General features: G+C 37.8%; 1 protein-coding gene across 3 annotated transcripts in view; it reads left to right on the forward strand.

Annotated features, from left to right (window-relative positions):
- Hace1 (HECT domain and ankyrin repeat containing E3 ubiquitin protein ligase 1) overlaps window positions 1-15,689 on the forward strand; it is a 125,648-nt gene that overhangs the window by 66,922 nt on the left and 43,037 nt on the right. For all 3 annotated transcript variants that reach the window (XM_021175364.3, XM_029482603.2, XM_029482604.2), the window contains exon 11: window positions 2,417-2,567. In XM_021175364.3, coding sequence (XP_021031023.1) covers window positions 2,417-2,567 — 151 coding nt within the window. The remainder of the gene's footprint in view (window positions 1-2,416; window positions 2,568-15,689) is intronic.

Below are 15,689 nucleotides of genomic sequence, written 5' to 3' on the forward strand. Positions count from 1 at the left end.
AACAATTTGCTGACTTACCCTATTAGTTACTTTTCTACACTGTGATAAAGCACCATGTCTTTGGCAACTCAGAGAAGGGTCCATCTACTTAAGGTTGTCGGGGGATAAGAGTCCATTGTGGCAGGGAAGCATGGCAGCAAGCAGCAGGTAAGACGGCTGGAGCAGAAGCTGAGGATTCACACCTTGACTCAAAACAGGAAGCAGAGAGCAGGCTTTAAGTGGTGCACATTTTTAAACTCTTAAAGCCCCTATCCAGTTCAATACCATACTTCAGTAACAATAAGGCTACACCTCCTGTGTTTCTCCAAAGTGCCTCCAACTTCAGAGCAAGCATGCATATGCCTAGGCTGTAGGGCCTTCTCGTTGAAACCACCACATTTAAGGTTTGTCATTTTGTTTAAAAATCTCTGGCTGATCAGCTTATTCAAGAGACTTTATAAAGAAACCTAGAACATACTAATGTGAATTTTGGCATATGTGTACGGAATTTTGTAAAATGATTGCTTAAGATTAGTCCTACAAGTAAATGTGTGTGAAGAAGCTGCTATTGTCTTAGGTGTGGTCATATTTCCTTTCAGTCTAGGCAGTTGGGAGGACCAGGAGTTCAAGATCATCCTCAGCTACATAAGGAGTTTGTGGTCAGCCAGGGCTACATAAGAACATAGTCCAGGACTCTGAGTCTCCGAGTTACAAAATTGGGTTGATCCCCTACTGTTTCAGTGTTCAGCATTCCTTCATCATATTCATTATAGTTTTTTTTCCTGAACTGCTTCTCTCCCTACTTCCATTTTAAATTCTTTGTTTTTGTTTTTTGAGACAGGGTTTCTCTGTATAGCCCTGGCTGTTCTGGAACTCACTTTGTAGACCAAGCTGGCCTCGAACTCAGAAATCCACCTGCCTCTGCCTCCCAAGTACTGGGATTAAAGGCATGCACCACCACCGCCTGTCTTTAATTCTTTTTAGATTCTATGGTTTCAATAACTCATTGCTGAGCCTAAGGAACTAAACTTTATATTGCTTACTTTTATGTATAGCTTATATCTTTGCTATACATCTTTGTATGTGATTAGCCACTCCTACTAGGAGAATAGGCAGCTATTACCAAGTACTTAGTGTGTTACTGTTTCTAATGGATTTGACCCTCTTCTAATTTGAATGCATTCTTCTTTGTATGACTCACTAATTATTTCTACAGTGACAGTTTGTGATAACCTTTTACCTTTGTACATTGCTAGAGAACTTTCTCTTTCTACATGCAGAGTCTATAAAAACTGCATACAAAGCTACATTGTCAGACTTATTGTTATTCCCATGAAAGTCATTCTGCCCCAACACTTGCCTTCTCTTTCCCGATGGGGTCTTGCTGTATAGCTCTGGCTGGCTCTGAACTTGTTTAGGGTCTTGCTATGTAGCTCAGGCTGGCTTTGAACTTGATGTCTTCAGGTTTCATGCTCTGAAGTGGGAATACATTTGTGAGCTACTTATTCTCTGCTACTTTCTGTGCTCCTGTACTCTTTACTTGAAAGGTCTTCTAATTCAGACCAGTATCACCTTCTTACTTGTTTGTATTTCCTAAGTTGCTTTTGGTCTTCTCTTTGGAAGCACTTTTAGATTCTTCTGCTTTATGACTCATTGGAGCCAAGGCTTCCATAATGTACTCTGTCCACTTTTGTTTAGTCATTCCTAGTAACTCATGTATTTGATGAAACCTAAGACTTAGATAAGCTAATTAAATCATAGGAGGGAAGAAGTGGAGGGGGATGAATGGGGACTATATTTGATCAAAACACTATATGAATATATGAAATTCTGAATTAAAAGCATATGCATATTATTTCTATTCGTCTCTTTTATAATACAGTGAGGTATAATTTGTGACTTTAATATGCTAAAACTCAAAAACCAACCAACCAACAACAAAAAACCCCCCATGGGCTATGGGCTTTGGAGCCATCCAGATTCAGTTGTAAGTTCACACACTGTTTACTAACTTGTTACACACCAGCTTTGACATCCAGGGTAAACTGAGGTGCGGTGTAAAGTCAGTAATTCACAAGTACACTTTTGGAAGTGAATAAATTTCCTTACCGTTTGTATCTAAAGATAATATTCTTCATAGTTTATGCTATACTGGTGGTATATTCTGGGTACTTAAAAATTAGAAATCTACTAATTCATAACAAATAATGAATTTAATACCATGTATTAATATATACTTAATGTTGCATACTAATATATATATATAATAATATATTTTCTGCTCAACAAACTTCTTTCTCCTAGAATGGGTAAGAAATTAACACAGAGAATTCATGAGACAGTTAGTTAGTGGACTAAATATGTTTAAAATAAATATTTGAAAATCAATTTGTTTGGTTCCACCTAATGTGTTCACATTTTAATTTTTCATTTTCAGTTTATCTAGCAATTATGATGCGCAGATGAAGAGCCTTTTGAGGATTGTGAGGATATTTTGTCATGTCTTTCGAATTGGTCCCTCATCTCCCAGTAATGGAATCGATATGGGCTACAATGGGAATAAAACTCCAAGAAGCCAGGTGTTCAAGGTCAGAAACGTTGTTGTTAGGAGGTAGACATAAAGGAGATGACTATAACACAGCATACATTCATAAAAATCATGAGCAGGATATAAGTTTGGTTCATAACTTGGTTACGTATTTCCCCTTTCAGTTTTGTCTAATGAACAAGATTTAATTGGTAAGCTTTTCAAGTTTTTCTTACACATAAATCAATCCCATTCGTGCATTTAAGGATAGCGATATTTAGTATTAAAGTAATTATTTTGAATTACAGGTTTTTTTATTTTATGCAGTATTAAATGTTGAAACTAGGGCTATCTGTGTGCAATGCAAAGTTAACCCTAGCTTACTTTTTACTTTGAGACAGGATCTCATTAAGTTGGTCACACTGACCTGTTCCTTGTTTGGTAGCTGAGGCAGGCCTCTCTCCTAAGTAGCTGGGATTACAGATCTTAGCCACCAGGTCCAACTCAGATGATGAATTTTTAATGCAAAATGTAAGCCATTGTCTTAAAAATGTTTTACTAGAAGATAAAATAATCTGGTTTTGTTCATTTGTATTATATATGTGCTGTTTGTGTCTGTATTATATATTTTGGAAGAAAGGCTACTCTTACTTAATAGTTCTATTAACAATTCCTGGGATTATCTTAGCAAAGAGTATTTGGGACTTTTAAAAAATACTTTTCATTACTTTGGCTGCCTTTCCTAACACATATCATTGTTATTACCCATATCAAATTATATGTTTATGAACTAGCTATGCCTCTGTTGATATTAATGGTTTTTTTGTTATAGTTTTATGTAAGACTATGGTTTTGATCTTCAGCACAGCAAGAATTAAGCAGTAACAACAAAGAAGCGTGTCTGTGCACAGCAGATGTCCTTGTGGGTCACACTTTGACACTTTATTCTGTATTATCTCTAAGTGTAGTAGGTTTCTGTGTTATAAAATTTACTTTTGAGGTTCACAAAGATGTTATTTCTTGCAACAGTGTTTAGGTTATCTCTCCAAGTAAGACAGATTTTTTTTTTTTTATGTAGTGTAACTTATTGAAAAGATTTAGTGTTTATAAAACTTGAATCTAAGTTAATGTTATATGCTAAATAATTCTGGTTATTATATCTAAATAACTTTACCTTACATGAATCTTTTGACATACTTAACAGATAAATGGCTTGCAAGCATTTTGATATTATATTAAAAGTTATTTGTGTATTATCATTGTGAGTGATATGTGTATTTGAGTTCAGGCTTGTGGCGTCAGTTGTCTCCTCTCTGCCTTTCTGCAGGTCTGGGTATTGAGTTCATGTAGCAAGCACTTTACTTGCTGAGCCACTGTGCTGACCACACTGTACTCTTGAATCTAAGAATAGGTGTGATAGCCCCTTAGGAAGGTACCTGTTTATCTGTGTTTCATTCTTGTTTCCTTTTGGAATCCGTACAGGAAAGATAATTTTCAGCTATACATATTTGTTTCCTTTTACTTCTTTTTTTACCTCTTGTGCCACCTTCTGGAAGAAGGAAACCAAGCATTTTTTGGTTTCCATGTCCTGTTTTCTTTACTTAGGATAGCTTACTACTCTTGAAGCATTTCTATCCAAGTGGCCAATCTGCTCCTTTGTCAGGGCTTTTCTCAGTGAGGTTTACTCCTCACGTGACATCGTATGATGATATTCTTAATGTAGTCTGGCGTGGTTTACTATGTTAGCACTGACTTCCGTATTTTACTTTCTACTCAGCTATAATGATAAGTAGGAAATTATGGTAGGTATAGGTAGCAGTCACTATTTCCTTATTCTTGAAATTTGAATCTGTCTTGCTAATGGGTTCAGCATAAACATATTAACAGTTGGCTTAATGCTAGTTTTCTATTTAATCAGTGCAGGCTTAACTGTAACAAAGTATGTCAAAGATACTGTTTTCTATACTCTCCTGCTGTGTTTTTTCAATGTTGGGACTTAAATATAAGTCCTCACATATACTTTTTTCTTTGTTTAATGAAATTCAGACTTTTTTTGGTCACGTAGTTATGGGTTTTCTTTCCTTTTACTTTTTGCACACTGGGAAATGAACACAGGACCTCATATCTTTTAGGCAGGTGCTCTGTTATTAAGCTATATTCTGACCATTCAATAGTTTTTAATTAATGAGTATTCGTTCCATGTTTTGATCAATTCCTCCAAGATCTCCTACCACCCTGCCCACCAAACTTTATGTACATTATATCTTGTCTTTCCGCTCCCTTCCTCCCTTCCTTCCTCTTTCTCAATCAAATGAAAATCATCATATCAATAAGAAAAAACATAATAAAACAAAACAAAAAGTCACCCCCCACCCACCCCAACCCAGAAACAAACCAATGATTCTTTTGTGTGGCCAACTACTGCTGGGCACAGGGCCTGTCCAGGAATGTGATTGATACACCCAGTATCATTCCATTGTAGAAAACTGATTTTCCATTTCACAGCAAGTATCAATTGTAAACCACTTCTTGGTTAGTGATGGGACTGCATGTCCAGTTCCCCATCTCAGTGATAGGATCCTGGCTGGCTTATCCCTATGTAGGGCTTGTGTGTGCTTCCACAGTCTGTAAGTTCATGTGAGTATCAATCCTGTTGTGTCTGGAAAACACTGTTTCCTTAGGTCATCCAACACCATTGGCTCTGAAAGTATTTCTTTGTCCTCTTTTGGATAGTTTCCTGAACCTCAACAGAGGGGTTTGATGAAGACATCTGTCTTAGGGTTTCCGTTGCTGTGAACAGACACCAAGACCAAGGCAACTCTTATCAGGGATAACATTTAATTAGGGCTGCCTTACAGGTTCAGAGGTGCAGTCAATTATCAGCAAGGTGGGAAGCATGGCAGCATGCAGGCAGACACCTTGCTAGAGAAGGAGCTGAGAGTTCTATATCTTGATCTGAAGGCAGGCAGGAGGAGACTGACATCTATCTACAAGTAGCAAGGAGCATTGAGCATAGGACCTTAAAGTCTACCCCCACAGTGACACACTTCTTCCAACAAGGCCATACCTCCTAATAGTGCTATTTCTCGTAGGGTAATCATATTCCAACCACCACAGTATCCAATTAAGACTGAGTATTCCAAAGTCTCCTGCTCTGAGCATTGTCCAATTGTGAGTGAGGTCTTGTGCTAACTCCCATCTGTTGCAAGAAGTTTCTCTGACGAGGGATGAGCACAGCACTTGAACCTATGGGTATTACCTTTTAGTTAATTAATTTGTAGCTTAATTTATCCTTTTATTGAAAATAGATTTTTTCTTTATATATATGGATTGTGGTTTCAGCTTCTTCTCCTAGCTCTTTCAACCCCCCCCCTTCTATTGATATCTACCCCCCTTTTGTCTCTTACTAGAAAGCAAACAGGTTTCTGTGGGACAATAAGGAAATAAAGTAGGATAAAGTAAAAACTAACATTCGAGTGGGACAAGACAAACAGAAGGAAACGAGCCCAAGGAAGGTACAAGAAACAGAGCCCCCTTGTTTGCATTCAGGAATCCCCAGGTAAACATTAAACTGAAAGCCCTAGTGTATCTGCAGTGGGCCTGGTGCAGATGCATGCAGGCCCTCATGCAGCCTCGTCTCTGTGAGTTCACATGACCTTTGTTCACCTTCATTTGGAAGGTCTTGTGTTCTTCCCATCTTCCACTCCTCCAGCTTTGCGCTCTTTCTGCCTCTTCTCCTGATCTCTGAGGGGAAGGATTTGATCGATGCATTGTTTTTAGGGGCTGAGTGAGCCAAGATCTCTCATTCTTTGTATAGTATCTGCCTGTGGGTTTTCATGGTTTTTTCCAAATGCTGCAGTAGGAAACTTCTCTGATGATGGTTGAGCAAGCCATTGATCTGTGAGTATAGGAGAATTTCTTTAGGAGTCACTTATTGCTATATTTTCCTTTTTTCTTATTTGTGTGTGTTTTTTTTTTTTTTTTTTTTTTTTTTTTTTTTTTTTTTTTTTTTTTTTAAGGCCAGTATTATTTGGTTTTACCCTAGGTCCCTGAGCTATCTATCTAGTCTCAGGTTCTTGATCACTCAAGCAGTGTTGACTATGGGTTCCAGATTTTGGAGTGGGCCTTAAGTCAAATCATTTCCTAGTTGATTATGTCCACAAGCTTTGTATCACCATTGCCGTAGCATATCTTGCAGGCAGGTCACCATAATAGATCAGAGAGTTTGTCTCAGTGATGTTAGTATATCTCCCCCTGGGTTGCATGAAGAGTCCCTTTCTATACCACTTAGGTGTGGCAGGTTCCTATTCTATGTAGGCACCAGATCAACATCTTCATGTTCAGTGAGCTATGTAGGTGTCTTCATCAGTGAGGCCTTGCTGTCAATATGGGTAAAGCGACCTGTAGTTTTGGCACGAGCCTGGTTTGTTTGAGCGGTGGTGGTGGGGTCTTATGGGACTTCTTTGGTTACCAACTCAATTAGATGGGTCTCATTCTCAATATTGGAATTTTCATTTGGTGACTTGAGATGGCTAGTTGGGGCTTTGACTCTCCCCTTGACAGTTTTATTTAGATCTCCATCATATATGCACATATTTTAGGAAGATTCTACTGTGCTAGGTTTCTGTAATACTCCTCAAATGTCACTTACTTTTAGCTGTCCCCATATTCCCTCCCTCATCTCCTGGCCCCTCCCCTTCTTTACTCTGTCCTCCTATACAATTCTCCCTCTCCCTCCATCCTTCCATAACTATCTATTCTACTTCCCTTTCCTAGGAGATATATCTGTTCCCAGCTCTGGAGTCCTTTACTGTATGCCTGCCCTCTGTGGCTATATGGATTGTAGCTTGGATATTATTAACTTAATAGCCAGCATCCACACTTGGTCTGGGTTACTTCACTTAGGGTAATAGGTTTTAGTTTCATCTGTTTACCTGTGACTTTTATGGCTTTTTAAAAATGACTGAATGTAAATTGTACCATCGTGTAATACCATATTTTCTTTATTCATTCATCTGATGTTTACACTTTCTGGCTGTATGGCTAGAACAGCACTGAAATGATTGAAAAAGCATCTCTGTGCTAGGATGAAGCATTCTTTGGGTGCATGCCCAAGAATGCTATAGCTGCGTCTTGAGGTAGATCAATTTTCATTGATTTCTGTAGTGGCTGTACAAGTTTGCACTCCCATCAGCAATGGATGAGTGTTCCCCTTGTTCCACATCCTCACCAGCAAGAGCTGTCAATTGGTTTATTGATCTAAGCCATTCTGACTGCTGTAATGTGAAATATTGAAAGTAGTTTGATTTGCATTTTCCATATGATTAAGGATGTTGAACATTTCTTTTAAGTGTTTTCAGCCATTTGAGTTTACTCTGAGAATTCTCTGTTTAGATCTGTACCCTATTTTTAAAATTGAGTAATTTGTTTTATTGATATCTAATTTTTTGGGTTTTCTATTTATTTTGGATATTAGCTCTCTGTTGCATGTGTAGTTGGTAAAAAACCTTTCCCCATTCTGTAAGCTGCTGCTTTGTTCATATGGCCATGTCTTCTTCTGTGCAGAAGGCTTTCAATTTTGTGAGGTTCCATTTATTGTTGATCTTACTGCCTGTGCTAACACTGTTGGCAGATAGTCTTCATGTGCCAATGAGTCCAAGGCTATTCCCACCATGTTGAGGTTTGTGATGTATTTGGAGTTGAGTTTTGTGCAGGGTGATAGGTATGGGTTTATTTGCATTCTTCTAAATGTAGCCAGCCAGTTTGACGGGCACCATTTGTTGAAGATACTATCTCTTTTCCAATGTGTATTTCTGGCGTGTGTGTGTGTGTGTGTGTGTGTGTTGTTTTTTTCTTTTTTCCACTCAAAGAATCAGGTGTTCTTACATGTGTGGATTTTGTCTGGGTTGTCAGTTCAGTTCCCTTGATGAAAGGGTATCTGTCTTTGTGTCAGTGCCATGCTGTTTTTATTACTATAACTCTGTAGTAAAATTTATAAATTAGGGATGGTGATAATTCTTTTATTATTCAAGATTGTTTAAGCTATCCTGGGAGATTCATTTTGTTTTGTTTTTCTATGTTAAGCTGAAAATTGTCCTTTCAAGCTCCTTGAAGAATTGTGTTGGAGTTTTTGGTGGTGATCATATTGAGTCTGGAAATTTGCTTTTAATAGGATGGCAATTTTACTATGTTAATCCTACTGATCCATGAGCATGGGTGATCTTCCCATCTTCTGATATCTTCATTTTCTTACTTCAGTGACTTGATGTTTTTAATTAGACTGGTCTTTGACTTGTGATATCCCAAGACTTTTTCTATTTTTTGAAGCTTTTGTTAAAAGTGTTGATTCCCTGATTTCTTTCTCAAATTCTTTGCCATTTGTATATAGGAAGGCTACTGATTTTTGTGAGTTAATTTTGTATTCAGCTATTTTGCTGAACATGTTACCTTTATTGATTTACATATGTTGAACTATCCTTGAGTCTCTGGGAAGACAACTTGATCGTGGTGGGTGATGTTTTTGTGTACTCTTGGATTTGATTTGCAGGTATTTTACAAGTTGACTAAAAAATAAAATGCTACAGAAATTAAGTATTAACTGTTAAAAGTTTCTGTTAGCCTTTTGAATTAAATATGTTGTATTTGAGTGATGGGGAAACCATCTAACTTCTTGTATGTAAAGATAAGTTAGAGACTGTTGCTATGCATTCATGTTAAGTTCACGGTGGGGTGATCAAGTTGTAAACTCCTGGACTATTTGCTATGACATTGGACTGGAAATACATGTTCCCTTTACCACATTCTAAGGTAGCAGTTGATTCCTACTTGTCATCTCATTAACTCTGTATGTCACTTTATTGTTAGGATTACTTCATGGGCCTTCCATTAGAGTTGCGTGTGTTTATAGGCTATTTGGTTTTAGTGGGTGAAATAGTCTTAACATCCTGTTATTAGGGGTTGCTGATTTATTTGAGAAGTCCTTTAAGCTAATCATAACACTCACCACTCTTTCAGTTTTAAGAGGTTTTTCTCCAGTGTCTAGCAGCTTTGCAGTATTTAAAAGAGAATATTGTTTTTGTTTTGTTATTGGACCAGTGAGCATAATGGGTGGTGATATACCCTTTTCTTCCTAATAGTAAGCTGTGACTTTTAGTGGTTTCATAGAAATGTAATTTAGAATAAGTTTTTTAGAAGCCAAGAAAAAGTTGAGAAAGTTAGCTTAACAATTTTTTTTTTTTTTTTTTTTTTTGGTCATGGGATATTATTTAGTTGAGAAGAACAGGATTTGAAAGTGCTATGAAATACATGAACTTAAGTTAGCTTTCCTGTCACATTTTGATTTCACTTCAGAATATCTTGAGATTTTAAAATAGTTTTCCAGTAAGCTTGGGGTTATGTATGTGTCATACAAATACAACACGTACACACACACACACACACACACACATACACACACACACACACACACAAGTCTTAGAGTATAAATTAAGGTTGTTTGTGAATCATATGTGATTATGTTATATTACTCTTGCTGTGTGTAGAAATATAATTTTGTGCTCATGATCACTCAGTTTATGAAACGAAACAATTATGTTGGTACTATCTAGAAACCTGCTTTCTTCTTATTATTGATTCATTTTTATTTTATGTGTATGGATAATTGGTCTGCATGTATGTCTGTGTATCTCACACATGCCGGGTACCCAAGGAATCCAGAAAAAGGTCTTGGATTCCCTGGCACTGGAGGTGGAAATGTTTGTGAGTCATCACGCAGGTGCTAGGAATCGAACCTGAGCCTTGAAGTACTCTTAGTATTACCAAGCCACGCACCCACAAGCGCATCTTCCTCAGTGCCAGTTGATATATATGTTTTGTATCCAATATATTTTATTATCCATAAATAAATATTGCAAGTACCATAATTATGACATTCAATAGTTTATTTAATGTTTCTATGCTCAGAATCAAGCCTGGAGCTCTGGCACCTACTGGACAGATGGCGATAACAGAGCTTTACCTCCAGCCCCAGTACTTTCCTTCTGATTCTCACCTTACTCTTTTTTGTGCCTGTGGCTAGTTATTATCGATACGAGTGCTCCCTTCTGTGACTAACAAATGATGTCTCAGGGAGCTTATTCCCTTGGTAAAGTCTTATCCAGTTTGGAATTTGACTTTATTGAATATATGTCTAAGAAAATAAGATAATACAAATGAGGAAGAACAAAACTAAACAACAAAAAAGAAGAAAAACTCCAAATGATTATCTTTTTCTCCAGTTTCTCTTAATTCTTTCCCATAATACTTCATTTCAATCTGTAGTTTTTCAATATTTTTGTCATGATTATTTGTCTTCTGTTTTATGCGTGGAGATGCAACCCCTGTTCTGTTTGGAAGTTTACTTCTGAAGTAGTTTGCTGGCGTACAGAGAGTAAAAAACGAATGATTTAATGCCGTGGTCATGAAGGAGAACCCTTGGACTGGGACTTGAATCCTAGGGCATTTTCAGTGATGGTCTCTTGGTCATCCACGGGCTCTTGCCTAAGCATCAGCTGTTTTAAGCCTTCTAACCACAAGGGCTGACTATTGAAAAACCCTCTTTTAGGTTGAGAGGTGTGTTCATTTCAGCTTCATCAAAGATAAACTTAATTTCATTAAAAAGAGGATACTCTTGTTTCCTGCATACCTTGAGTCATTTATTGAGTCAGGGAAGGAGGCTTTTGTTCAGTGTAGTTGTGATTAATTTTGCTTTCTTGCTCAATATATAAAGGGGAAAAATAGGGATTAATTGGTTGGAAAGTCAGTGAGTAAAATTCTCAGAATTACAGAAAGCTGAAATAAAGTGAAAGAAGGGATGTGGTGAAGGTGTTGTTATTAATTAATAGATAGGTGAAGATTTTCCTGGCAGAGCAGATTATTTGTACAGTTTCTAAGGTTGCAAATATGGCTGTTTAGTATCTTTCCATGAGTGAAGACTACACAGTTGTTATTTCTAAATTATTTTAGGTCTTCCTTAAGTGCTTGGTCCAATTTACAGTATCATTATTCAGCATTCAAAAGTAAGATTATATATGCACTGAAAGGAAGACAGCTAATTCTTAATAGGAATATTTTAAGTAGTATATAATGTGAAGTGACATTTAACCTGTACTCCCTTTCAAATTCACTAAATGGGCATGATTATTTTTGTGCTCTTTGTTTTTCTTTAATATCTAATTTCTTATTAGATATTTTATTTATCTACATTTCAGATGTTATCTCCTTTCCCATTTTCCCCTCTGGAAATGCCCTATCCCCTTCTCCCTTTCCCTGCTTCTATGAGAGTGCTGTCTCACCCACTCCTACCCCCACCCCCACCCCCTGCCCTGGCATTCTCCTACACTGGGGCATTGAGCCTTCCAAGGACCAAGGGCCTCTCCTCCCATTGATGTCGGAGAAGGCCATCTTCTCCTACATGTGTGGCTGGAGCCATGGGTCCCTCCATGTGTATTCTTTGATTGGTGGTTTAGTCCCTGGGATCTCTTCCAGGGGGAGGGGATATCTGGTTGTTTGATATTGCTGATCTTCCTATGGGTTGCAAACCCCTTCAGCTCCTTCAGTCCTTTCTCTAACTATTCTATTGGGGAACCGTGCTTAGTCAAATGGTTGGCTGGGAGCATCTGCCTCTGTATTTGTCAGGCGCTGTCAGAGCCTCTCAGGAGACAGCTATATCAGGGTCCTGTCAGCAAGCACTTCCTGGCATTCACAATAGTGTCTGGGTTTGGTGTCTGTATTTGGGATAGATTCCCCAAATGAGGGAGTCTCTAGATGGCCTTTCTTTCTGGCTCTGCTCCATACTTTGTCTCTGTATTTCTTCCATCCCTGCTTCTAAGAAGGATTGAACCATCTACACTTTGGTCTTCCTTCTTCTTGAGCTTCATGTGGTCTGTGAATTGTATTTTGGGTATTTCGAGCTTTTGGGCTAATGTCCACTTAATAGTGAGTGCATACCATGTGTGTTCTTTTGTGACTGGGTTGCTTCACTCAGGATGATATTTTCTAGTTTTATCCATTTGCCTAAGAATTTCATGAAGTCATTGTTTTTAATAGTTGAGTAGTATTCTATTGTCTCTATTGTGTAAATGTACCACATTTTCTGTATCCATTCCTCTGTTGAAGGACATCTGGGTTCTTTCCAACTTCTAGCTATTATAAACAAGGCTGCTGTGAATATAGTGGAGCATGTGTTCATATTACATGTTGGAGAATCTTTTGGGTATATGCCCAGGAGTGGTATTGCTGGGTCCTCAGGTAATACAATGTCCAATTTTTTGATTTCCACAGTGGTTGGACCAGCTTGCAATCCTTACCAACAGTGATGGAGTGTTCCTCTTTCTCCATATCATTTGCAGCATCTGCTGTCACCTGAGGTTTTGATCTTAGCGATTCTGACTGGTGTGAGGTAGAATCTCAGGGTTGTTTTGATTTGCATTTCCTGATGACTAAGGATGGTGACCATTTCTTTCTTTTTTTTTTTTTTGTTTGTTTTAAAAGATTTATTTATTATATGCAAGTACACTGTAGCTGTCTTCAGACACACCAGAAGAGGGCGTTAGATTTCATTACGGATGGTTGTGAGCCACCATGTGGTTGCTGAGATTTGAACTCAGGACCTTTGGAAGAGCAGTCAGTGCTCTTACCTGCTGAGCCATCTCTCCAGCCCCCAATGGTGACCATTTCTTTAGGTGCTTCTCAGCCATTCAGTATTCCTCAGTTGAGAATTCTTTGTTTAGGTCTATACCCCAATTTTTAATAGGGTAATTTGTTTCTCTGAAGTCTAACTTCTTGAGTTCTTTGTATATATTGGGTATTAGCCCTCTATCAGATGTAGGATTGGTGAAGATCTTTTTCCAATCTGTTGGTTGTCATTTTGTCCTATTGACAGTGTCCTTTGCCTTACAGAAGCTTTGCAATTTTGTGAGGTTCCATTTGTCTATTTTTGACCTTAATAGCATAAGCCATTGGTGTTCTGCTCAGGAACTTTTCCCTGTGCCTATGTGTTTGAGGCTCTTCCCCCACTTTCTCTTCTATTAGTTTAAGTGTATCTGGTTTTATGTAGAGGTCCTTGATCCACCTGGACTTGAGCTTTGTACAAGGAGATAAGAATGGATCAATTTGTATTCTTCTACATGCTGACCTCCAGTTGAACCAGCACCATTTACTGTCTTTTTTCCACTGGATGGTTTTAGCTCCTTTGTAAAAGATCAAGTGATCATAGGTGTGTGGGTTCATTTCTGGGTCTTCAATTCTATTCCATTGATCTACCTGTCTGTCACTGTACCAATACCGTGCAGTTTTTATCACTATTGCTCTGTAGCACAGCTTGAGGTCAGGGATGGTGACTCCCCTAGAAGTTCTTTTATTGTTGAGAATACTTTTCCACTATCCTGATTTTTTGTTATTCCAAATGAATTTGTAAATTTCTCCTTCCAACTCAATGAGGAATTGGTTTGGAGTTTTATTGGAGATTGCATTGAATCTGTAGATTGCTTTTGATAAGATGGCCCTTTTTACTATATTAATTCTGCCAATCCATGAGCATGGGAGATCCTTCCATCTTCTGAGATCTTCTTTGATTTCTTTCTTCTGAGTCTTGAAGTTCTTGTCATACAGATCTTTCACTTGCTGGGTTAGAGCCACACCAAGGTATTTTATATTATTTGTGACCATTGTGAAGGGTGTTGTTTCTCTAATTTCTTTCTCAACCCATTTATCCTTTGAGTAGAGGAAGGCTACTGATTTTTTTTTTGAGTTAATTTTATATCCAGCCACTTTGCTGAAGTTGTTTATCAGGTTTAGGATTTCTCTGGTGAAATTTTTGGGGTCACTTAAGTACACTATTTTATCATCTGCAAATAGTGAGATTTTCACTTCTTTTGCAATTTGTATTCCTTTGATCTCTTTTTGTTGTCTAATTACTCTGGCTAGGACTTTGAGTACTATATTGAATAGGTAGGGAGAGAGTAGGCAACCTTGTCTAGACCCTGAGTTTAGTGGGATTGCTGTAGCTGTCCAGAGACCATGGAGAAACTGGGTTATCTGAAAGGGGGGCTGGAAGTGAAAAAGGACTGGGTGCTAGAGAAGGATAAAGCCAAGACAAAGGTTCTGATCAAGGCTCGAAGTTTAATATTCAGCACTGTGTTTATATAGGGAGAGCCCACAGACCTATCCTTTGTTTCAGCTGGACTATGTTGTAAAGCTAGGTCTATTTTTCAAAGCTCATGTAGGAAACTGCAAATGCAAGAAGGTCTGATGAGTCCACCTAGGAGTAAAACCCATTGTGGCAATCCCTCAAGGTTTGTTTATCCTGCTCAAAGCTGGGGGAAGGGTAAAAATTGCTTTTTAAGTTTTTCTCCATTTAGTTTGATGTTGGCTACTGGTTAGTTGTATTTTGCTTTTACTATGTTTAGGTGTGGGCCTTAAATTCCTGATCTTTCCAAGACTTTTATCATGTAGTTGAATTTTGTCACATGCTTTCTCAGCATCTAATGAAATGATCATATGACTTTTTTTCTTTGACTTTGTTTACATACTGGATTACATTGATGGATTTTCGTATATTGGACCATCCCTGCTTCCCTGGGGAATGTTTTTTTGTGTGGCTTAGGTATAAGCATAATTGTGGCTTCATAGAATGAAGTAAATAGTGTTCCTTCTGTTTCTATTTTGTGGAGTAGTTTGAAGAGTATTGGTATTAGGCCTTCTTTGAAGATTTGATAGAATTCTGCTGTAAACCCATCTGGTCCTGGACTTTCATTTTTGGTTTGGAGACCTTTAATGACTGCTTCTATTTTTTTTTAAGAGGTTATGAGACTGTTTAGATGGTTTATCTGATCCTGATTTAACTTTGGTACCTGGTGTATGTCTAGAAAATTGTTCATTTCATCCACATTTTTCAGTTTTGGTGAGTATAGGCTTTTGTAATAGGATCTGATGAATTTTTTTTGATTTCCTCCGTTTCTGTTGTTGTGTCTCCCTTTTCATTTCTGATGTTCTCAATTTGAATACTGTGCCTTCTGGATAGTCTGACTAAGGCTTTATCTATCTTGTCTCAAAGAACCAGCTCCTGGTTTGGTTGATTCTTTGTATAGTTCTTTCTGTTTCTACTTGGTTGATTTCAGCCCTGAGTTTGATTATTTCCTGCAGT

This window comes from Mus caroli, unplaced genomic scaffold (genome assembly GCF_978045245.1).
Source record: "Mus caroli unplaced genomic scaffold, Mus_caroli_1 scaffold_9, whole genome shotgun sequence".
NCBI lineage: Eukaryota > Metazoa > Chordata > Mammalia > Rodentia > Muridae > Mus > Mus caroli.